At 41.7% G+C, this 23,891-nt stretch overlaps 2 protein-coding genes across 5 annotated transcripts; both read right to left on the reverse strand.

Moving 5' to 3' along the window:
• Positions 1 to 5,296: 5,296 nt before the first annotated feature.
• klf15 (Kruppel like factor 15) lies at positions 5,297 to 13,401 on the reverse strand. 4 transcript variants are annotated; one of them, XM_080853422.1, is made up of 5 exons: positions 13,287 to 13,401; positions 11,012 to 12,266; positions 10,795 to 10,827; positions 10,501 to 10,519; positions 7,521 to 7,652 (listed from the first exon to the last, which is right to left on the reverse strand). In XM_080853422.1, the coding sequence occupies exons 2-3, from the start codon at positions 12,205 to 12,207 to the stop codon at positions 10,803 to 10,805; spliced, it is 1,221 nt and encodes a 406-aa protein (XP_080709548.1). In that variant the 5' UTR covers positions 12,208 to 12,266; positions 13,287 to 13,401; the 3' UTR covers positions 7,521 to 7,652; positions 10,501 to 10,519; positions 10,795 to 10,802. The 4 variants fall into 4 exon arrangements, with proteins under 4 accessions (XP_080709546.1, XP_080709548.1, XP_080709549.1 ...); XM_080853423.1 differs by lacking the exon at positions 10,501 to 10,519 and having other exon boundaries at positions 7,598 to 7,652; XM_080853420.1 differs by lacking the exons at positions 10,501 to 10,519; positions 10,795 to 10,827 and having other exon boundaries at positions 5,297 to 7,652.
• A 7,632-nt stretch (positions 13,402 to 21,033) lies between these two features.
• fkbpl (FKBP prolyl isomerase like) lies at positions 21,034 to 23,248 on the reverse strand. The gene is made up of 3 exons (XM_080853656.1): positions 23,218 to 23,248; positions 22,276 to 22,683; positions 21,034 to 22,096 (listed from the first exon to the last, which is right to left on the reverse strand). Exons 2-3 carry the CDS (start codon positions 22,666 to 22,668, stop codon positions 21,332 to 21,334), a joined length of 1,158 nt encoding a protein of 385 aa, XP_080709782.1. The 5' UTR covers positions 22,669 to 22,683; positions 23,218 to 23,248; the 3' UTR covers positions 21,034 to 21,331.
• Between the last annotated feature and the right edge of the window lie 643 nt (positions 23,249 to 23,891).

A 23,891-nucleotide genomic window follows, 5' to 3' on the forward strand; every position in this document is an offset into this window, starting at 1 on the left:
CACAAATCAGCCTCTTTACTAAGCCTCACTAGCCGTATGTTATTAATGGTGGACGCTTATCTTTATGCTGGCACCAATTTCCAGTTTTGTACTGTCTATTAAACATAATTTCTCAGTTCTGTAAGAATAACAGAGTTTTGGATCCAGTAGTTGAATATTAGCAACAACTTGCTCAATGAATAAAAATGGAGTTATAGCAGAATTTAAAGGAGGCAGGTAATAAATCAAACTTTAACATTTTAACTTGTCCTGTATTGTCAATGTTTTAGGAACACCCCCCCCCCCCCTCTCACACACACACACACACACACACACACACACACAAACACACACACACACACACACACACACACACAGACACACACAAACACACACACACACACACACACACACACACACACACACACACACACACACACACACACACACACACACACATCTGCATCCCATCTGCGCATTTAGTACAGATTTCTCTGTTGAAATACAAAGTTGTTAATTAAAGCTAGTAATTGTTTTATATACTGTGCTGTGGGATCCATCTGCAGATGAGACTTCTGTCTACACTGAACTGACTTTGTAAAGCATTGCATGATTTAACCAATATAATCAAGCTGTGTCAATGACTAAATACCAGTAAATGGTCTGACCTACCTCTTAAGGTCTATGTTAACCAAACAGGTATGGATAGGTTAAACACACAAAATACGAATGGACAAATGACGTCATACTTCACTCCTCTCTTACAATGTCTAGCACTTTAAACCATTGCCTTGTGTGCATGCTGATTGCTGTATTGTTGTAAGCACACTTTATATTGTTTTAAGACTCTGTACTATGGAATGTCCTTTCAATTATCTGATACATAACTGGGCTGGGCTTTAATCCTCAGCCCAGTTTATTGATATGCTGCCATAATAAACTGTCTGCCCTTTCAACCACATAACAGGGAAGCACGTATTTATGGAACACAAAAGTGTCTTTGTTACCAGATGTTCCCAAAACAGAGTTGAACCTGTGCTCCAGTACCTGTTTAAAGCCTGCCCCTGCAGTACATTGGTCATTGTTGTTGTGTTTCTAGGTATTTCATGTTTTACTCCCATTTAAACGAGGTTCTAGGTTCATAATTTTGAAGACCAAATTCAGCGTGCTATTCATGCATTTTCTGTAGAAACATATAACTATGATAACAACTAGCTGCTCAAGACATTTCGTTCTGGAGAATGTATTATTTCAGCAGCAGTAGTAATGTTGACGTGGGATCTGGATCTGTTGTATCAGAGCTGTATTCTGGCTCAAACAGGTACAGGTTACAGTGGCACTTCCACAGTGTGGCAGGGGAACCGTCCTGTTAGCACTGAACCAAGACCATGCAGTGTGGCAGGGGAACCGTCCTGTTAGCACTGAACCAAGACCATGCAGTGTGGCAGGGGAACCGTCCTGTTAGCACTGAACCAAGAATATGCAAAGTTATTTCACGTCTTTCTAGAGTCCAGGCTCAAACTCTTGCTTAATGGCGTCCTGCTAAGGTTGTAGACAAGGGCGTTTGACAGTTGAGCCTCTCATTAATCACAGCGCTGTTTGACTTTGCAGAGGAAGGGTGACACCAGGGCTGATTTACTCAGTAGGATCTTGTACTCGGGTAACCTTTTGGCTTAGCCACGCCATGAGGAGCTAAACTGAGACAGATCATGAGCACATACAACATGCTCCACATAACTGCCCACAAGGGGACTCGTGTTCACTCACTGGGTTTTTCTTCATTTTGCTTTAGATATTGACAGCTGCAAGTTGTGATGGGCTACTTGGTTAATTCTGTGAATTAGCAGCAAAGTTTCTCAATCACTACAGAAGTCGCCACACACACCGCCTGCACAATTAGAGAATCTTGTATTTGTGCTTGGAGAGTTATCAACACAACTGCTGGAATCAACACAACGGTTGGAATCTTTGAATTTGACAGTAGCTTTAGAAACAGGTAACTTTGCTGTACAGTTGGTTTCATGTGATACATAAAGAAACTACTTTGGTTTTTAACACTGCAGAAAAAAAGGATATAATGTAATTGAGAAAATATTACTATTATATGTAACATCTGATGTGTCATGTCATTACTGGTAAGCAGTCAAAATCATCTTCCATCCAAATAGCAAGGCCACCAGTCTTTAGTTCATGAATATGTCAAAGTCAACTTATATGTCTTCTTAATTCTCTGCCTCAGGAATGTTGTACACCACAGGGGTTGCAGGCAGATGGCCTTAATTGTCTTCTCTTGCATCCTGTAATTCCTGTAACTGTCATTTCAAGAGCTGTCACGGATCGCGGGGGGTTGGAAGGGGAACATTCTAAATCTCAAGTGTTAGCCATAAACACTGCTGCATCATGTAGCAGCATTGCATGGAGAGGTTCTCTCATGTGTTCCTCATAAAGAATGACTCAGCAAAATGTCAGGGAACACATGCTCAGACTGAGACTGGCTGTGCAAGCCAAATGCAGCTGTTGAATTCATTGCGGCTCACATTGAAGATGAGGAACATTACAGATAGCAGAGGAAAAAGCCCAACATGAGGCAGACAATTTGGCGTAACAGATCCAGTATTTCTGCATACTGTTCTATTTCACTGCACATATAATGATTGCTGTACTTTGTTCATTCTCTTCTGTCAGAATTTGTAATGCTTCCTGTCATAGTTACTTAAAAAAAGGGTAGTGATATTGCGGGGATAAATGCACACGGGCAAACCAATGGCTCATTACCATCGTTTGAGGGTTTCTTATTCCATTCTGATTCCAATAGCATTGAATATTCCATCATAACATATATAAAGAGTGTGATTGGTCATGGGGCCCGGGTGCTATATTATATGATATCCTATCCCTTTGATATGTTGAAAATGGGTCTCTTGCCAAGTGTGTTTATTATAAACCACATCTACATTATTAGTGTTAATGGTCTAATTTCCACTTAAAAAATAAATAAAGGAACACTGTCACGTTCGTGGTGCGACCGCACAGGAAGGTCACACTCCGGCCCTGTGTGAGCGACCGCTAGTGCACACAAACACACATAGTTTTGCACACACAATCAAACCCACAGCTGATTGCTTCAAAGTTGGGGTGTAATTGAATACTGAAATGTATTACCAATGTCCGACACAAAGAAGCACTTGGAGAAAAGCAGAACATTTATTTTGGTTGTTAGCTGAATTACACTGCTAATTGCCTGGACTGGCAGCAGGGACACTGGGAATGGTCTGGGCCAGAGGTGTTAAGGTGGTTTTTTTTAGCATGTAGAGGAATACTATGTTTATGTTTCAGGGTCTGTCTTGTCATCTGTGTATTGTTTGATTTTTGTGAAATGGTGCTCGCCACCTCCTATATACAGCCGCGGAAAAAATTAAGAGACCACTTCAAAATTATCAGTTTCTCTGGTTTTACTATTTATTGGTATGTGTTAAAGTAAAATGTACATTTTTGTTTTATTCTATTACCCACTGGCAACATTCCTACCAAATTTCAAATAAAAATATTGTCATTTAGATCATTTATTTGCAGAAAAATGACAATTGGTCAAAATAGCAAAAAAGATGCAGTGTCTTCAGATCTCGAATAATGCAAAGAAAACAAGCTCATATTCATTTTTAAACTACACAATACTAATGCTTTAACTTAGGAAGAGTTCAGAAATCAATATTTGGTGGAATAACCTTGATTTAAAATCACAACTTTCATGTGTCTTGGCATGCTCTCCACCAGTCTTTCACATTGCTGTTGGGTGACTTTATGCTACTCCTGGCGCAAGAATTCAAGCAGCTCGGCTTCTTTTCATGGCTTGTGACCATCCATCTTCCTCTTGATCACATTTCAGAGGTTTTTTTTATGGGATTCAGGTCTCGAAATTGGGCTGGCCATGACAGGGCCCTGATCTGGTGATACTCCATCCACACCTTTACTGGCCTGGCTGTGTGGCATGGAGCATTGCCCTGCTGAGAAAAACACTTCTCAGAGTTGGGGAACATTGTCAGAGCAAAAGGAAGCAAGTTTTTCTTCCGGGACAACGTTGTACTTTGCCTGGCTGAGGTTTGTAAAAGACCATAAGGATTGAACCAAAGCGGACTGGAGGGTCTCCTAGTTCGTCTTCTCTGATGAGTCCAATTTTCAGCTTTGCCCAACACATGGTCGTCTGATAGTTAGACGGAGACCTGGAGAGGCCTACAAGCCACAGAGTCTTGCACCTACTGTGAAATTGGACTCATCAGAGAAGACGAACTAGGAGACTTTAACACATACCAATAAATAGTAAAACCAGAGAAACTGATAATTTTGAAGTGGTCTCTTAATTTTTTCCGCGGCTGTATGTTCATTGTTCTGTTTAGGGGAAGTCTTAAGTTAAGTCTTCTTGTGAGCAGGTATGTGCATCTATGTAGACCTTGGTACTGCAAATGATTGTCCTCTGCTCATAAAGAGGCTAAGCAGATTATATGTTCAGTGAGACTGCTGATTATTGTCCCCTGCATATTGAGAGGCCTAGCAGGCTTCTGATGCATTTAGGAAACAAGTCCTCTGGAAAGGGGTGCAGAATGTCGTAAAAAGAACAGCTCCCTAACTACTAGGCATGGAGGTGGAGTGATCCTGCTTTGGGCCTGTGTTGCAGCCAAGAGGTGGAGTGATCCTGCTTTGGGCCTGTGTTGCAGCAAAGAGGTGGAGTGATCATGCTTTGGGCTTGTGCGGCAGCCAGTTGCGCAGGGAACATTTCTCTGGTAGAGGGAAGAACGGATTCAATTAAATGCCAGTAAATTCTGGAGGGAAACATCAAACTGTCTGTAAAAAACAGGATGGCCTCTAAAACAGGATAATGATCCTAAACACATCTAACAATTTACAATCAACAGGCACAAACGGAAGATTTTGCATGGCCCACCGACATCATCAAAAAGCAGGGCAAGATGGCCCAAGAATCTCACAGAACTAGAAGTCTTTTGCAAGGAAAAACTAAAAACTTTATGGAGCTGGATACAAAAAGCATTTACAAGCTGTGATACTTGCCAAAGGGAGTGTTACTAAGTACAGAGCATACGGGGTCCTTTGGAAATCAGGTCATCTTTTACTTGTTTCGCTCTTCACAGTAACAGAACTTTTGACCAGTGGTGCCCATGCCACTGTTAATGCAGAGTAGATAATGTTTTGCACTATTAGATGTTATGTGCATATGTATTTGAGGTAGCACAACGAAGAAGACAATCATATAGTTCTTTTCAATTTATTTGTAAATGCATCTTAAGTAGACCAAGGGGAAAATATATTTATTTGTACTGAATTATGTACACTTTTTACAATTCTCAATTTACACTGCCGCAGATTAAGATACATTATGTGAGGAATATCTCTGTTCCTGTGACATAGTACACATCGTTCCTCTCATTTACATACATTCAGTAGTGCCAACAAGCACCTGCTAGTACAAGAGTTTGAAATGGACTGAACGGAATGTGCCTCTGACTTTGCATAGCTCACACCTTGATCTTAGCCACCCTCATGCATGCATCATCTTGCCCTGGTGCAAACAAGAACAAAAGACAACAAGAAAATGATCAACATACCCTGCGTTCATTTGCAAATAATTAAATTCATAGTATTAGTGAGATGACCAAAAGGATGTCGATCAGTGTGCAAGGGAAAAAGCCTATTTTAAGGCCAGGATCCTTTAGACTGACGCTTGCATACACATCTCAGATTATCATCTTACACATTTCAGGGGATTTTAGGAAATCATTTGCGAGGAACCAAAACAAAGAGGTCTGAAGATTGCACAGGGAATCAACTTTCTGATCAGTTTTCTCTCAGATGCAGCCAATGCTCACATCAATTTCTTTAGTAAAAAAATATACACTGGATACATTTTTCTGCAGAAGGCCTTGAGGTCATTCAATTTCGGCCTCATCAACTGCCCACTTCAATAACGGATGATCCACACTGTTGCAACTGTGTAAATCTTATCTGCTATCCAGCCCCCATTGCCAAACTATAACTACATTTTCCAATACTGCAGTCATTTATCCATTTGCCAGGTGCGCACCAGACTGACTTTCCCTAATGTTGGGAAAGGCCAGGTGTAATCCGCTCTACAATTCACATCTACAGAAAGAGACGGGGGATGGTAGGGAGATGAAATCAAGGCAGTCCAGGGGAGTTTAGCACCATATGTCTTCAGTTAATGTGAACCAAATGTGCAAAGACACATCAGGCAGGGCAGGACAATTGCCAATCCCTGCAAAAAAGGCTTAAAGGGCTTCCAGTAACTTCTGTAGCGAAGAGCTGAGGCAGACATTTGTGTGTGACATAGAGGAGGTCTTCCTTCTTCATGTCAGTAGCTGTTAAGTGTCAATAAGCATTCCATAAAAGAACACAACACATAATCCAGTCACTGGGGTTATTGCAGGGCTGATATTGCCTATGGAATCAAAAATAATGACTACCTTTTACTCACTGTAATTCGCTGAGGAACTCTGTTTGACATGGACATAGTTAAAACTTAAGAGCCCAGCCTATGTACAGCATTTTTGATATTCCAAGGTGAGACTTCAAGAGACACTGACAATCATATACAGAAAAAATATACACAGAAATGTACTCAATCACCTATTTAGGCTAAAACTATGTACAAAAGGTCATATTTCTTCATCAATGGGAACGAGGATTCAAATGTCAGTACCGTAAAATAAGCATAAATGTGCACATTTTCTTTAAGGGCATCAACGGTGGTCATTTACTGACCCATACACCTCATTGGACTTCAAGCAAATCACAGTTATCCCTCAACAAAACACAAGACAAGGGATCTCCCTCATTTGCCAATAGCTTATAATGGCATGATCCTGACAGTGATCAGTAGTTCAAATGAACATACGTTTTTGGTTTTCGAAGATCTAACTTGCAAAACTACATTGGCAAAGAGATACATTATCATAGAGTAGGATAAGGAATGTTGATGCTTTAGTTATAGGCAGATACATCAACAATAAACAATAAAAGTACTTTGAAAAAATTAAATTATTATATTTTTTTCCATTTAAATTTGGAATAGAAACAAAGAGTAAAAAACTACAAAAATACACTCTAAACGAAGCTTAGAATATCATATCAAGTAACAGATTTAGTTCTTTCATGTTTGTAATGTTTCCCTTCAGCCTTTTCTTCATTCAATAAATTATCACAGTACCACATTTAAACTTCTCTTCCCAACACAATCACAACCACACACACTTCCTTCACACATATTCACACATCCCATTCACTTTAACAAACTCTCCCATACTGTTTGACCCCTTCTGTCTTCTCACACACAAACTTTTTCACAGCCCTAGTTCTATTTTTTTCTTTCCCATTTTTGCCTCTTCTCCTTTCAACTCTCTCCACTCTCTCTTGTTCTCTGTCCCGCGTCTCCCCCGCCCTGGGCCCCAGTCCAGGGAGAGGGGGTTGTCTGGGGTCAGTTTGCAGAGCGCACTGTCCTGCTGCTTCGTGGAAAGCGATGGACTTTGATGTGTTTGGACAGGTGATCGCTGCGGGCAAACTTCTTCTCACAGACAGGACACTGGTATGGCTTGACTCCTGAGTGAGAGCGTCGGTGTCGCGAGAGCTCATCTGACCTTGAGAACCTACAAGAGAAAAAACAGAGTCAGTGAGGCGTATTTGACATGTTGTAATCTCCTCACCAGTAATGCAACCAGTAGCATATTTAACAGTGGAAAACAGATAGCTTTATAAGATAACACAATAATACGTATGATAGCATAAACAATCATAAGTTTCGATAGATTTACAAACTCACTTTAAAATGTATTCTAATTTAATACAAACAAAAACATGATAATCTTTTACAATAAAAAGTATCATCATGGAAAAGATTATAGTAATGTTACTGTATGTTACAGACATGTTCACATGTTCCTATGTTTTTAGCATGTGTGCTGTCAGAGGACACTGTCTGAGCTGTCCTGGCAAATGTCAGTGGCTCACAGCTTTCTTGGCCAACCCTTATTTGAAACAGCATGTGGACCATAAATTCAGCCCTTGTCAGATCACTGAGGTTGCACACATTGAGGCTGCTGAGCGGTTGGCTAATAGACCAATAAGGAGTTAATCCACTCCTCCTCTTGAGTCTGATTCATTCATTCTAGTTATTCAAGTCCAGCTTTCTCTGCATTTATCTAAGTGTTACTGTATTTGTTGATTTTCTCCCCAAACATTAGTCTTAGTCCCCAAACAGTTTCATCCAATATAGTACAATGGAATTGTAAGGATGTCAAGGAATTCAAATGTTATAAATGATACAGGTGTAACATTGCCATGCCTCGCTACTATTCCACATATTTTAGAATATGTTGTCATTATACACATATTTGGAAGTAAATAATGACCATGGACTTTACTGCAGGGCTGCTCAATCTTGTGGCCTTAGAATATAATCTTGGGCCTGTCAAAGTGACCACAAGAGATATCCATGACTAATAAATTCATCAAGCAATTGGCATGACAAAGATATTAATTTCCCCAGCAGGTTAAAATAAAGATGGGAGAAATGACTTCCACATCTCACAGCACCATTCAAAAACACTCTCTGTACTTGATCAACGTGATTAGCGCCCTCATCAAGCGTAACGTTGACAATGATTTTATTCATCTAACAAGTGCTAACCACCTCTTGAAAGCCTCAAAGTGCAGCCGGGACTTAGCATGTGTTAGTTGAGGATGTTGAGTGTGTTTAGAGGAAGCCCTTGGGCATGGGTGGAGTGACCCCACTGCTGGGTACTGGGTACTCCTAGCCATCAAAGCTCTCATACTGTGCTCCTCTGGAGCGTGTTGAGTTCCAGCTGTAGTTTAAACTCATTGCCCTCTAGAGCACACATGTGCATGTCATAGCATCAGTGGTAACACACACACATAGATTACACACATGCATGCATCCATGCACACAATCTGAAGTTATTTATTTTTTCATACAGCCAAATGCATGGAACAAAATTCCACAGCCAACTCAGCTTTAAGCATCATCATTAAGCAATCATCTACAATTATACAAGCTGTGATTGCACTCTACTTAAACTCAGATCTCAACAGTAACAGCTGCCAATTCAACAGTCTTTCAAGAATGCAAAGTAGTGTTGCTTTCTAACTCGACCACTACAACATACACTGTATACAGCATAAGGGGCAACATAAAAAAAAGGCAAAAACAATCTAACTTTAAGTGTAAGCCTGAGAGCCAAAAACACTTCCCTTCACTGTTAATAATGTTCTAGTACATGTAGTACACATACTGTACATCACACAAAAAAGCATTATGACACAACTAAACTTGTGGTTGTACAGAAAAAGTGTACAGATATGAGATTTTCTGAGGGAAACTGAGTGTATATTCATCTATTCCTATCATTGACAAACGCACAGAAATATGAAACTACATGCGCACACACTTCAGAAGTTGGACTCCGGTGACATCTACATCTGTATACTTAGAAAGTATGAGGGGTGCTTGCGCCTCTCAAAAGGCCGACGATGTGGGTGTCGCTTGGCCTCTTTCTCTATTCGTGGGGAACCAAAGGAATGTGAAACATGCTCGTGGAACTACGAGACAGCCAAATTACAGACGGCCAAAGAGGCATTCTTCTTTTCCCTCACTTCCATTTCCTGACCACGTAGAGGAGGCCGCGGATGCCAACTTTGAAGACTGCATTTTGTCCTGAGGCAGTGCAGCTATTCCAACTGAGAGGCTACCCTAGGTCACTGATAAAGACAATGGAGCCCAGAGTGCCTATGAGCAGTTATGCCGATGAAAGATGATAGGGTGAGGGTATGAATCCACACTATGGCTAATAAGAGACACTCTGACCTGAGACACCAAGACAAATACCGACATACCCAAACACTTCTGCCACCCACATACAACAATAACTCAGTCTTAATATCTATCCTATATATCCAAGTCATATATATGTAACTGTTGTCCACCTGTGTCATCTCTCTGTCTGCTGCCTGCGCTTTTATGTCTGCACTGACATATTATTTATGACAGCCATGATGACTCCAGCTATTAGCCTCCTTGCTGTAAGCGATGATGAGGAGCGTGAGAGATCCCTGTTACTTAGAAAAAGAACATTGAAGAACAATCCACAGTATGATGTTGTGTCTATTGAGATATGACGATGCTGTCAGTGCTTGCATGCATAATGCATCACAAAGTAGAGATTTCAGGCTAAACTTTGTGAATGTTTAACTCTGCATCATTCATTCGATTAGCTTAAGAGGGCAGTGTGGTTGACATGGCAGTGACTGCTGACATAAAATGTCATGCTTCACCTCCTTCATTTAAAGTGTTTGTGGCATCAGCATGTTTAGATTTGGTGAACTTGACTGCAGTCTGGCTGTGTTTTAACAGAGCATGCAGCCAAGTTCAGACAGAAAGCAAACAGGGCAGATGCCTGAGGGAGCAAAGTCTTTCCTTACTTCAAAGGCTTTATCTAATCTGGAGGTTTGTGAGAGAGGGGAAAAAAGGGAGATAGGGGAAATGTAACCAAAAACACTCATGATCTTTTACTTGTATGTAAAACCCTGTGCAATCTGTTACTTATAAGGATGTATCAATGGGTAGTCAAGGGTGGACTATGGTCAGAAATTGTTGTCCCACTGAATGGACTCCATAAATCAGTTAAAGGCTGTGCAGGGAAAGAAATGCCCATATCTCTTTAAAAGTCACATTTTATCTCCTTAAATGAACATATTTTCATTTTATTTGTTCACCTTTTCAGCTATCCACCGGAACATGTTTGGCAGCTTAGGAAGCAGGAATGGAAAGTGGACCTAATATTAACATACAATATTCTGGCATTATAACTGATTGAATGACATTGACATCTCTCTCTCTCTCTCTCTCTCTCTCTCTCTCTCTCTCTCTCTCTCTCTCTCTCTCTCTCTCTCTCTCTCTCTCTCTCTCGCTCGCTCTCTTTCTCTCTCTCACCTCCAGCCACATCCAGGCCAGGTGCAGGCAAAGGGCTTCTCTCCTGTGTGCCTCCGGAGGTGAGCCTTCAGGTGGCTACTTTTGGTGTACATCTTGGCACAACCTGGGAAGGTGCATTTGTGCATTTTGATGAGGTCTGCCACAGAGCTTTTCTGGAACTTCTGGCACCCAACTAGGAGGCCTGTGCCCTGCCCGATGCCACCCTCCCCCAAACCCATGGGCTTGGCTGCAATAGGAACAGGGGCAATACGGACAAACTTTGAGGATGAGTTGCTATTATTTGCTGGTGGTACCACCTGAGGAACCAGTGCAAAAGTCTGGCCCTGGATATTGACCAGGAGTTGGGTGATTTTGATGTCTGAGGCTGGCTGGGTGGGCTGTGGTGCCGGAGCTCCATTTGGGTTCTGTTCCTGTTTGATGTGGATGGGCTGAATTTGTAGAATGACGGGTACACTTGTACCATCCACCACTATTGACTTGTCTGTGGAATCCTCCTTTTTAACACCCGAGGGAACACTCAAGGAGGCGCCTGTCAAGATCTCTGCATTCTCATTCTCAGTGTCATCAATAACCACATCACCATTGGTGGAAACAGTTTGGTCTGGGTTCTGTGCAAAAGCATCACACCCAAGGACATGGTGTTTAGCCTCTAGTAGGGTATCCTCACTGGCCTCCTGCTTAAGAGCCACCACCTCCATGTTCTCCTCCAGAAACTCCTCAATCTCCTCCAGAGTAGGCTGGAACAAAAGCCTGGCATGGTCCTCCAGATCTGCTGGAAATATTGGGAAGTCAAAACTCTCCTCTTTGGCCGTCCGTTCCCGCCGTGACTCCCAGGCAAGCCCCATGGGCAGAAGAGGGGGAACTGTGCTGGTGATGCTGGTGGTGGAAGAGGCACTGTGTAGAGAAGCCTGAGAAAGCAAGAAGTCCAGCAGCCCATCCTGGCTCTCGCCGCTGGAGCTGCTGCCATAGCTGGAGCTGCTCCCATAGCTGGAGCCCAGCACCTGTGATTCGGGGCTAGAGCAGGACCGCAGACTGGAGGTGTCACTCAGGTCATCCTCCGAGAACGGCGAGGGCAGCATTTGATAACCACCCTCGTCTGTAACCATAGTTGAGGAACTGAAGCTTGGTGAGGAACAAGAGTAAGGCAGGGAGGTCTCTTCTCTGGTCTCTTCTCTGGAAAGAAACTGATCCACCATTCCCTGCTCCCTCCTGCCAAGCAGTTTGCCTTTGCGATACTCCAACAAGGTCCTTTTTCCTGCAACATGAATAAACAATACAAAATTGTCAATGCTGCATGCAGAACACAAAAACTGGATTTTCTGTAAATGGATTCAGGCGTGCCTGCCAGATCTTTTAGTAAACTAAGACCAATTTCTGCAACTTCTATAGTCTGTCAGACACAATGGGGCATTAAGGTTTTTCAAAGTTTCACCCACAAAATGGAAAAATGTCATTCCTATGTTAGAAGTCTTTTATGATTAACAACTGACCTTTTTGTTAGAAGAATACTAAATGAATTACAGCGATCTTTGTAGTATAACTTGCAGCCTAAAATAAGACTATTCAGTCTACTTTAGATTTCTTCATCTTCATTTTAACAAACGATTCCCTGTTTGCACACACTCCATTCTGATCTTCGTAATGTGCAAAATAACTATCAATAAAGAACGTTACTAATATTGTTAAACCCTAAGTGAGTTTATTTAATAATCAATCCCTTAGTATCTACACCGTCAAAATAATTAGTGTACTGAACGGAGAGCTTCGTGCGCCCCCCTCCGCAATTGTGGCTTTCACAATCAACTGGGAATAACACAAACTTCAAAGGGCAATTGCAACACATAGGTGTAGATAGCAGATAACATGTTAACATATATTTTGATAAATATATTCAAATTACTGACACGCTGAGATTTTGTCAACGTTAGTCGTAATAATCAGACGCAAACTATCGTCATAAAACAAGGTGCACAAGCTATATGTTATAACTTCAATAACTTGCATAAATCCTCATTTACAGCGTCCTCGTTCCTAGATTTTTGATTCAGAAGAAATAGGCATCAAGCTTGCATTACAGTGCGACTGCGAAGCTTTGCACATCGAGAACTGTATTCTGCAGAGGATCATAATGCCAACACCGAAATACACAGAATTGCTCCCAAAATGAGGTTCTTCAAACCATAATATGACAACATTTGTGGTCAAATAGTGAACACAATGCAATGCAATATAAATATTTTTACAAAATGACATAGAAATAACTAATCAAACTTACCGTGTACTTTAAAATCGGATGTCTTATCTACAGATCAAGCCTATCTTTCACCCACTGCGTCTTCTAAAATTCTGTACCGGTCGGTGGTATGTGTGACCTTCAGTCAAGCTTTGCATGCAACACTGAACAGCGGAGATCAGGCGGTCTTTCACTGTAGTAGACTTGGCTACTACTTTGCCGTCACATGATTACTGCCGAGTAAGTTAAGAGAAATGTGGGTAGGTTGTGAAGGCTCGTCTGCTGCCCTCTCAGCGATTGGTCAATTTAGCCAGAGGCTGGACTGTCGTCTGTCTGTCTTCAATGAAACAAGTGCGGTTCAACAGGCGACAGCAACACGCTGAATCGAAAATGCATTCAATTACAGTAAAGAAATGAATTGAGCCTTTTCTATCAAAATTATCTATAATGAAGAACAGTCTTCTCGTGACAGTCGAGCTCAGGGGACTAAAGCGTAAAGATCTAATTGTCCCAGTTTCGACTTCGGATGTTGGCATTTTACAGCCTTTTAACCAGATTACAGAAACTGAAGTGAAATACCCTCTGAACTGCGCTGTTTTTGCAATATTTGCATGCATTCAGTGACATTGTTCTGCAGTGACCCAGATGGTTGCCGTAGTCACAAGATCATGGCAAGCTGCTGTGGTAACCAGTCACCAGTTGGCCATAAAATGGACAAGCACTATAAGTGACATGTCAAACTATTTCAAGCCAATCCAGGTCTCACTGTATGAAGCACGTGTCACATAACTGAAGGACTGAAGACAGACCTTCATTTGTTTAACTTGTAACTTCATGACTTGTGCCATGTAGGCTAGGTATACCAATGGTTTATTCTGAAAGTAGGCCTACCCCAAATCAAGTCATCACAATGTCAGACTTGTGCCGTGACACAGATTCGAACTGCGGTTGCTGCGGCCACAACACAGAGTAGCCTACTAAACACTATACGATCACGGCAAGCTGCTTGGGTTACGAGCACAAGGTGGTGTTTTAGGACTGAAAACAGACTTTGACTAAGTTGTTCCATGTAGGTTTATTCTGAAAGTACCTTTCAAAATTCTACAGCGTAATCCACAATCACTGTTGAAAACAGTTTGTTGACATATAGCCTAGTTTCAGTTTGTAATTTATAGGCCTATATGGAACGAACAATCATTTCAACTTTCCAAGTTAGTGGTCACTCCTTGATAATCTAGGGGGTATTTCACGCACGTGGTTTAATGATAAATCTGGGTGTATTCCAATGAGGACATTAGGAATTATTAAAGCTACTTAAAAAGCAAGCCAAGCCATCACAGGCTTGTGCCGTGACTCGGATTCGAACCGGGGTTGCTGCGGCCACAACGCAGAGTACTAACCACTATACGATCACGCAGGTAAGGCCAAGTCTGCGAATTGGTACATTTCGCATGTGCGAGAGTCGCCATTCGCTTCAGAATTGGTACAATTCGCATGTACAATTCGCATGTGCGAGAGTCGCCATTCGCTTCACGCGAATCAGGCACAATTCGAGTGGGCGAGAGTCGACACTTTGGGCGCATATGAGACATACAGTATGGCGCATATGAGACATACAGTATAGGCTACGTTGTTGACAGTTCTCACAAAGACACGCGATCTGAATTGCACAGAGACGGGCGCATATGAGACATATACGTTGTTGACTCACAAAGACAAAACAAATAGCTACACGTAGCCTATAAACGTTGTTGAGACTCTTATTAAAGATTTTACTCATTCTCGTGGTTGAAAGTCGGTACAGAATTGCACAGAGACGGGCGCATATGAGACATATACGTTGTTGACTCACAAAGACAAAACTAATAGCTACACGTAGCCTATAAACGTTGTTGAGACTCTTATTAAAGATTTTACTCATTCTCGTGGTTGAAAGTCGGTAACAAAACAGAGACAAATAGCTACACGTTCAAGCAATGTCATTTCATGTCATTTATTTCAAAAACAAACAATCAGAGTGTAAGAGCTCTGGTTCCAAGACACAAAAAAGCCAGGAACCAGGTCTGATGGCCCATCAACCTAAACAATAGGCCAGGAGCTGCCTTGATGGTTGTAACCTGGTGCTGTGTAAACTAGCTTGTGGGTGTTGAATTGGTATTTTTTTTGTTCAGCCACTTAACATTTTATAGTGTATTCATATCTATTTATGTCATATCATGCCTCATGACTCTTACCTCATATTCATTGTACTTAGGCCTATATATCTTATCATGTCTTACCTCATTCATAACCTCTATTGCTACCTTCACCTGTACCTGTATCATATCTGCACTAATGACCAACTATTGCTGCCAATGTTACTACTGCTCATACCCCATATATCTTGTACTGTCATATCATACTGTATACATCCCATCTATTTATTTTTATATTACCACTATGCAGAATACTCTGCACTCTTCTGCTATGGTTCCTTTGGTTAGATTCCGTTGCATTGTACTTATATCATATCAACATCAGCAATGATCTCACCTGGTCTGCCCACACTGACAAGGTGGTCAAAGCTGCCCGAAAACGCCTCTTCTTACTGAGGAGACTCAGGAAGTTTGGCATGAATCCAGACATCCTCACCAACTTCTAAAGATGCACTATAGAAAGCATCTTGACTATTAGCATCTCAGTGTGGTTTGGAAGCTGCACAGCCATGGACCGTAAGGCCCTACGCAGTGTGGTCAGATCCGTTGAGTTCATCATCGGCAGGAAACTCCCATCCCTTCAGGACATCTACCTTAAAAGATGCCTCCGAAGAGCTGGCAGGATCCTAAAAGACTGTCATCACCCATCCTTCAGACTGTTCACCCTGCTGCCTTCTGGTAGGCGGTTCCGAAGTGTCCGGTCTCGCACCCGCAGACTGGAGAACAGTTTCTACCCTAAGGCCATCAGACTCCTAAATGAACAATAATGCACTCCTCACTTTACACTTGCCACTTTACTCTTCACTGGCTCACTTTTACTGCTGTTTGCACTACTTTCTCAGTCCAGCTCATGTTCAGTTTAGCTCATGTAGATTGTTTATCTGTTTAGTATCTGTTTAATATGTGTATTTATGTTTAGTATCTATGGTAGTGTGGTATGGTGTCCTGTCTTAAGCATTCCAGTGCCCAGTCCAACTCTGTTGTTCTGTGTATCTGACAATAAAAGAGTTGACTTGACTTGACTTGACTTGACTTGTACCTGTATCATATCTGCGCTAATGACCAACTATTGCTGCCAATGTTACAACTACTCATACCCCATATATCTTGCGCTGTCATATCATACTGAATACAAATGCTATACAATACATTATCTGTAAGGTTGTGAGTGTGCAGTGGTAATGTAAGTTGATATTGATTATGTTTTTATTCAGTCACACACAGTAACAACAAACAAGTTCAACACAAATAATAATACATTCAAAGTGACTGAAAAGGCACAAGCTGAAGCATAATGCTTGTATTTAAGCCTGTCCTGTTTGACCAATTTAAGCTACCCATCAACATATGCATTTTTATTTTATTTTTTACAAGTAATACATGTAATGGAAATAAAAAACAAACAAAAGAATTGCCTCCAAAAAGTTAGTCACAAGAAGAGCAATGAAGCAAGATCCCAAATAAACAGCACAAAATCCTGCATACATTATGGACACTTGTAGCCCTCAAAAATTGCTTTAGCTACCATCCCTTTGAAAACAAAGAATGTCTTACACTTTCTTAAGATTATGTTAGCATCATTCCATAATGAAATTCCAACAACAGATATACATCTCCTTTTAATTAATTTTTTGGCATTTGGTACACTAAATTTACAGACATCTCTGAGATTATATTTTGTCTCTTGAAATGAGAAAAACCTTTGTATGCTGACTGGGAGTTGGTTTGATTTAGCTCGATACATTATTTGCATTATTTTATAATATACCAGATCATTACATTTCATAACAAATGATTTCATAAACAATGGGTTAGTGGGTGCATAATAATCAACCTTATTTATTATCCTTATGGCTCGTTTTTGTAAAATAATGATTTCATTGACAGTTGTTTTATATGTCAATCCCCAGACTTCCACACAATATGATATGTACTAGGGAAGTATAAGTGAACAGTAAATAATATGTAAGGCCTTATCGTTTAACATGCTTCTTGATTTGTACAAAATTGCTATCATCTAAGAGATCTTTCCTTTGATATAATAAACATGTGGTTTCCATGTTAATTTATGGTCAATGACCACTCCTAGAAATGTTATCTCGGTCACTCGTTCAGCATCACTTATTTTTAATTGAATGTCCTTACCTATTTCCTTTTTCGATTACCAAAGACCATGAATTAGAATCTATTAACATCAAACCAGGTTTTGAGGATTTCAAAATCTCTTTCAATAGAAGTCAAGAGTTGCTGTAGATTACTACCCGAACAGTAGGCTACATGTTTGTATCAGTTGGATTCGTAGAACGTAATAAATTACATTGCTTGACCGTGTGGCTATTTGTCTCTGTTTTGTTATTGTTATCTTTAATAAAAGTCTCAACAACGTTTATAGGTTACGTGTAGCTATTTGTTTGTAGTTCGCGTCCTAAGTGAAGCGCGCTTCATTCACAAAGTGGCGACTCTCGCGTGAAGCGAATTGTGCCAAGCGAATGGCGACTCTCGCACATGCGAAATGTACCAATTCGCAGACAAGACCTTAGCTCGATCACGGCAAGCTACTTGAGGTAATACGATTTGTCCTGGAGGAGGAAATGAGAAAACACAGTCTGTTCGTACTACTTCTGTCAAAGGTCTGCCTGACTTATTCACCACCACAGTAGCCTAACCTTATTGTGATCCCGAGGACCCCACACATTACCAACACAGATTTGGCCAGAACATCCCACCCTTTTTCCCCTGATGATTTGGTCCTAAACATGTTTAAATGCGACCTTGCTTATTATCAACCATGTATTGTGAAAACTCATCTAACTCATCATCCGTGACATCTAGGGTTAGGAGCGGAAAATAGCAAGTAGGCCTATCAATCCTAGTTGGAACATGATCCTTTATTGTGTTCGATTCATAACATTGGTTAATACCTAGCTCCTCAAAAAAAAATTGATAGCAAACTGAGACATAGGCCTACACAGACACAAATGTTACACAATGTTAAGGCACCGAAAATACAGTACAATTTTGAGTGTAAGGTGCAAATAACGAAGCACTGTAAAGGAGACTTAGTAAACGAGTTACGTTAGCTTTCGAAACATTTCTTCTTGATCACTTTCCTCGTGTGGTAAACAGATAGCCTACAGACTACTAAACTTCATGGATCGATGGTTTCAAACAACATTTGCAAGTTTAGGAGGGTTACTTAGACATGTTGTATACCTGTTGTGTGTAGCACATTTTATAGGGATTTGTGTCAGATTTCCAGGCATAAAATATATCCAATGTGTGTTCTGCTGTAAAACAAACATGTGTGGCTATCTATGCAGTTTCAGAGCCATAGGTGGTCAGTTTAATCTGACATAAATTGGCGATGACGTTAGTGGGGTGGACAGTATTTTCCCCCTTGTCCCCATCATTACAGCTCTGAAAAAAATTAAGAGACCACTTCAAAATGATCAGTTTCTCTGGTTTTACTCTTTATTGGTATGTGTCACATTGCTGTTAGGTCTCTTTATGCCACTCCTGGCGCAAACATTCAAGCAGCTCGGCCTTTGTTTGATGGCTTGTGACTATCCTTCTTCCACTTGATAACATTTCAGAGGTTTCGACGGGATTCAGGTCTGGAGATTGGTCTGGCCATGGCAGGGTCCTGAGCTGGTGGTCCTTCATCCACACCTTCACTGACCTGGCTGTAGCCTATGGCATTACATTATTCATCTTTTGAAGGGGTCTCTTAATTTGTTCTAGAGTTGCATATACACAGTGCCACTTGAAAGTATGTGAACTCCTTGAGCACAAAGAGTTTTCTGTTGTTGTACCATGATTTTTCATTTTTTTTCATCACAAATTTTCCATAGATGAAATGTCAGGTTTATGTTTATCATTTGCATGTACTTGTTTGGAGGGAATTGTTTGAGTAGCCAAAAAACCACATGAAACATGGAATTAGTCCATTTCAAAAGTAAGTGAACCCCCAGCTGAATTGGTAAAGTCAAGCAGGTAACAGATTCGGTGAAACTTATTTGGGTGCTTAATTAGTCCATTAAGCAAACCGATCAACTGAGACATCCTTAGGGAAAGGTTTGGGCAACACAGATTAAAAGAGAGAGGAAACCAACCAAACTACTGTAGTGCCAAGGTGTACCCACACAGATCAACAATGCCGAGAGGAAACGAGATATCCGAGAACATCAGGAAGAAGGTACTGACAGCCCATCAGTCTTGGGAAAGCTATAAGACCATCTCCAAAAGATTCCAGCTCCATCCATCCAAGGGAATGAGGGAATGAGGTTCAAGCCCAATATTCCACGTTACATGGCCCCATCCATAGTCCCCTTGATGCGGTGGAGTCGTCCTGTACCCTTGGCAGAGAAACTGCCCCAAAGCATAATGTTTCCACCTCCATGCTTGATGGTGGGTATGATGTACTCTTGGGGTCATATTCAGCATTCCCCCCCCTGTCAAACACGGCAAGTCGAGTTGATGCCAAAGAGCTTGATTTTGGTATCATCTGACCTCATTCTGTCTCCCAATCCTCCTTAGAATCATTCAAGTGTGCAATGGCAAACTTCAGATGGCCCTGTACATGCGCTTCCTTGAGCAGGGGGACCTTGCGAGTGCTGCAGTATTTCAAAAAATGACGGCGAGGTGTGTTGCCAATGGTTTTCTTGGTGACTGTGGTCCCAGCTGCCTTGAGATCATTCACAAGCTCCCCCTGTGTAGTTCTGGGGTTATTCCGCACCTTTCGAATGATCACTGATACCGCACGAGGGGATATCTTGCATGGAGCCCCAGACCTAGAGTGATTAACATTTGTTTGGTGTTGCTTCCATTTACGAATAATCGCACCAACAGTTGTCTGCTTCTCACCAAGCTGCTTGTCAATGGTTTTGTAGCCCATTCCAGCCTTGTGCAGGTCTACAATCTTATCTCTGACGTCCTTGGACAACTCTTATGTCTTGCCCATGGTGGTGAGGTTGAAGGTGTGAAGTATGATTCTTTGGACAGGTTTCTTTTATAAACGTCACCAGTTGAGATCAGGTGTACCTTGTTAGACCTAATCTGTGTGCTTCTTGGGCACATAACTGGTCATTGTGAGCCAGCATTCTTGCTGTTTGCTTGGGGGTTCAAATACTTATTTTTTGCATCAAATGCAAATAAAGTCATAAATGTTATAAAATGAAGTTTTCTGATTTTTTTTTGTTGATATTCTGTTTCTCACTGTTAAAATACACCTAGCAATAAAATTCTAGATCACACATTTCTTTGCAAGTGGCCAAAGTTGCAAAATCGGTAGGGGTTCAAATACTTATTTTCCCCACTGTACATACACATAGATGTATGTTTAATGGTATACTGCTATGCGAGAGAAGCATTTGTGATTTCCAGATCCTTTATCGATCATTACTTCATGAAATAAATGTCAGCATGGAAGTGTGGCATAAATATTCTTTAATTGACATTCTGTAATCACTGATGCTTTCAATAAGCCTGAACAACATCCATTTGCAAAATACGCACACACATACACACGCACACACACGCAGACACGCACACATACAGGCCCAGACACACCCACACACACATCCCAATAAGGCCTCTACACAGTCAGAACCTGTACATTTTCCCTCCAGAAACAGTTAGTCAGAATTCATTCCGCAGTAAAAGAAACTCTAACATGTCATGGTATGGTAAAAAAAAAAAATGGTATCTGGCTATGTTTTACAGTGTCATCTTCAGGAGCAATGAAGAAGAAGCCAGTGTGACTCCTCTTAAGTGAAACAAAAACCTTTGCATTAGCGAGACTCTGTCACATACATTACGTAATCACATTGACGGAATATCCATGAGACACAGTGACAATACTTCAAGCCATTCCCAGTTACAACCACAAAGACATTAGGAGAACATCTTGCTTAATCTTTGGCCTAGCTTGTTGTCCACCTCTTTCTCCTTCACGTTCACTTGTTTCAAAGCCTGACGGGCAGACACTGAGTTGGGCTGAAGTTCTACAACTTTCCCAAAAGCCATACGGGCATCCTGCAGCTCACCAACCAGAAGGCTGGCCTGACCGAGTCGATACCAGGCCTTGGTGCTTGTTGGGTCCAGCTGGGTGGCGTTCAAGCTGCTGGCTCTGGCCTTGGCAGGCTGGTTCAGCCTCAGCTGGCAGAGGGAGAGATTGGAGTGGAGCTCCGCTTTCAAGCCTGTGTATTCCTCATCTGTGGGGACGTGCCCCTGCCCAGAGGCAGCAGCCAACTCTCTACCGGACTCTTCTTTATCACAGACCGCAGCAGCTACATCGCCTGCTTCGGCATCCCCCTCTTCCTCTTCATCGACCCTCTTCATGCCTTCCTCACCATTCCTCCTTTCGGTTAAGGTGATAAGCAGCTTCATTGCCTTACAGTAGCTGTCTGATGCCCCCCAGACGTCCCCCGTCCCAAACCTCTGGCCGCCCCTTTCTTTGTGGGACTTCACCCATGTCCATTTCTCCCCAGACGTCATCTCCCATGATTCTTTGCCATGGGTAAAAGAATGGAGCTCTATTGTGTATGATGCCCAGTGGTAAGGTGTACTTCCCCCTTTGAGGGCTTCTTGATCCTCTGCCTGTGCGCTGGTCCCAGTAATCTTGGGCATGGAATCCTTATTAAAAGGCATCACTTGAAACTGGGACAAAGAAGAACAGATGTTTACATTTGCTTGCATTCCACAAGGATCGAGTATGAAATGGACAAACGTGTGCATGTCCACAGTGTGTGCTCATATGTCTGTAATGCACTGAGCTATATTTAGATTGATGTGTGACTGTGGTGTGTGCGTTACTGAACCTGCTGCTTTTTCCTTACCTCGCACACCTCCTCAGCTTTCATACCCTCCAGACATCCCTCTATGACATCACACTGGCCTTCCCCAAGCCGCAGCAGGACCCACTCCTCCAAGGGAATCTGTAGCACCGACTCTAGAGAGCGAGGGTAGGAGGTAGCCGGCACAGCAGAGAGGCTGGTTGATTCCTCAGTCTTGTCAGAATGCTGCCTTAGTGGATATTTTTCAGAGCTTCCTTTGAGGTGTACCCTGACCTTGCACACTGAGCCCAGGGCAGGGGTCACAAAACCCTTCTTCCTCTCTCCAGTCCACTTCCTCTGCACCTCCCAAAGCCCACCAGGGCAGACTGACACCCAGGACGTGAAGTCTCTTCTGGCTGCATCCCTTTCTTCTCCAGGTGGCTGCACAGTCTTCATTTATAGATATAATAACTGTACAATAACGTAAAGCATAAATACATTACTGTTGATACACTGCACACATGATGATGACTCCGAAGTGGATATCTTACAGCCCATTAACAGTGGTCAAGACTTAATATTCAAGCACAACGAGATCAGTATCACTGCAGCATAACTAAATGCGTCTTAACGTCTATAATAGAAGTAGTCTCTATAGAGTTGTTCAAGGAGTGTAATATCAACAGTGTTTAACTTATGCTGCACTACAGATATCTGTATACAACTAGACAGGATAAAAAAAACTACAACGTAAGGACGGCAACGTTATGTGCGGCGTGTACTGCAATTGATTTCCGTCTAATAACATCGGCCAACGTGGACGTCAGTCTGGGCCGGGTAGAGGAAGGAGGATGGCATTATTTTGGAGAAACTAATAATCACAACCGCGTTGTTGTGACGATCAACGCAAATATTCATAAAAGACAAGGCACTCGAAATCACCAAATTATGTATTTACTTACACTGCAGTATAGAAGACTAAATATTACATATTGATCACCATACCTGCTCTTGATGGCTGTCCAATATTTTCGGATTTAGGAAAGGAAGAACTATGGGTGGAAACAGAGCGTTGACGGCTGTCTATCGCCCCCATCAGTGTCGGAGTAAACGGCAATATGTGAACAGGAATGTTACATTTCCACCACAAGATGTCGCCCTGGTACCTTTTTTATTGACAGAATTGGCTCGGTAAACTTCACAGAGTACAGAGGCCCGAGTTATTGACGCTAATCTACATTTACACATGTACATTTTTGATTTATTGCAATATTCGGATGGACCCCCAGGCAAAGAAAATTGACGGAGACCTGATGTTTGGACTTTTGTAAATAATACAGTAAAAAGGATGCACATTTTATCACATTCCAGTCCACACGGTGGCGATAAACAGTTTTTTTGTAGTGTACAGTTTCAGTAACTTGATTATTGCGGTGACGAAGAAATTGTGACAATACGATTGGTCCACTGGGTATACGTTAGATATTTGAGACAAAACGGCGGTCCAGCGGCTAGCGTGCTAGTCACATCTTCGATGTTTACATTTGAATCGAAGGTAAATTGATCCGTAAAATAACTATTTCTGCGATCTGTAAATTGTCCTCTATCGCTCTTAAACACCAAATATCGCTAACGGTACCACCATTGCTATGTTACGAGTATGTATATATTTTTCAGAA

Source organism: Sprattus sprattus (genome assembly GCF_963457725.1).
Source record: "Sprattus sprattus genome assembly, chromosome: 16".
Classification (NCBI taxonomy): Eukaryota; Metazoa; Chordata; class Actinopteri; order Clupeiformes; family Clupeidae; genus Sprattus; species Sprattus sprattus.

Excerpts from the sequence above, each read along its gene's own strand:
- klf15 (XM_080853420.1), bottom strand. The coding sequence starts at position 12,207 with ATGGTGGATCAGTTTCTTTCCAGAGAAGAGACCAGAGAAGAGACCTCC. Across the intron at positions 7,653-11,011 it reads TGGCCTGGATGTGGCTGGAG|GTTCTCAAGGTCAGATGAGC; the intron begins GTGAGAGAGAGA and ends TTTCTCTTGTAG.
- fkbpl (XM_080853656.1), bottom strand. The coding sequence starts at position 22,668 with ATGAAGACTGTGCAGCCACCTGGAGAAGAAAGGGATGCAGCCAGAAGA. Across the intron at positions 22,097-22,275 it reads AAGCTGAGGAGGTGTGCGAG|TTTCAAGTGATGCCTTTTAA; the intron begins GTAAGGAAAAAG and ends TCTTTGTCCCAG.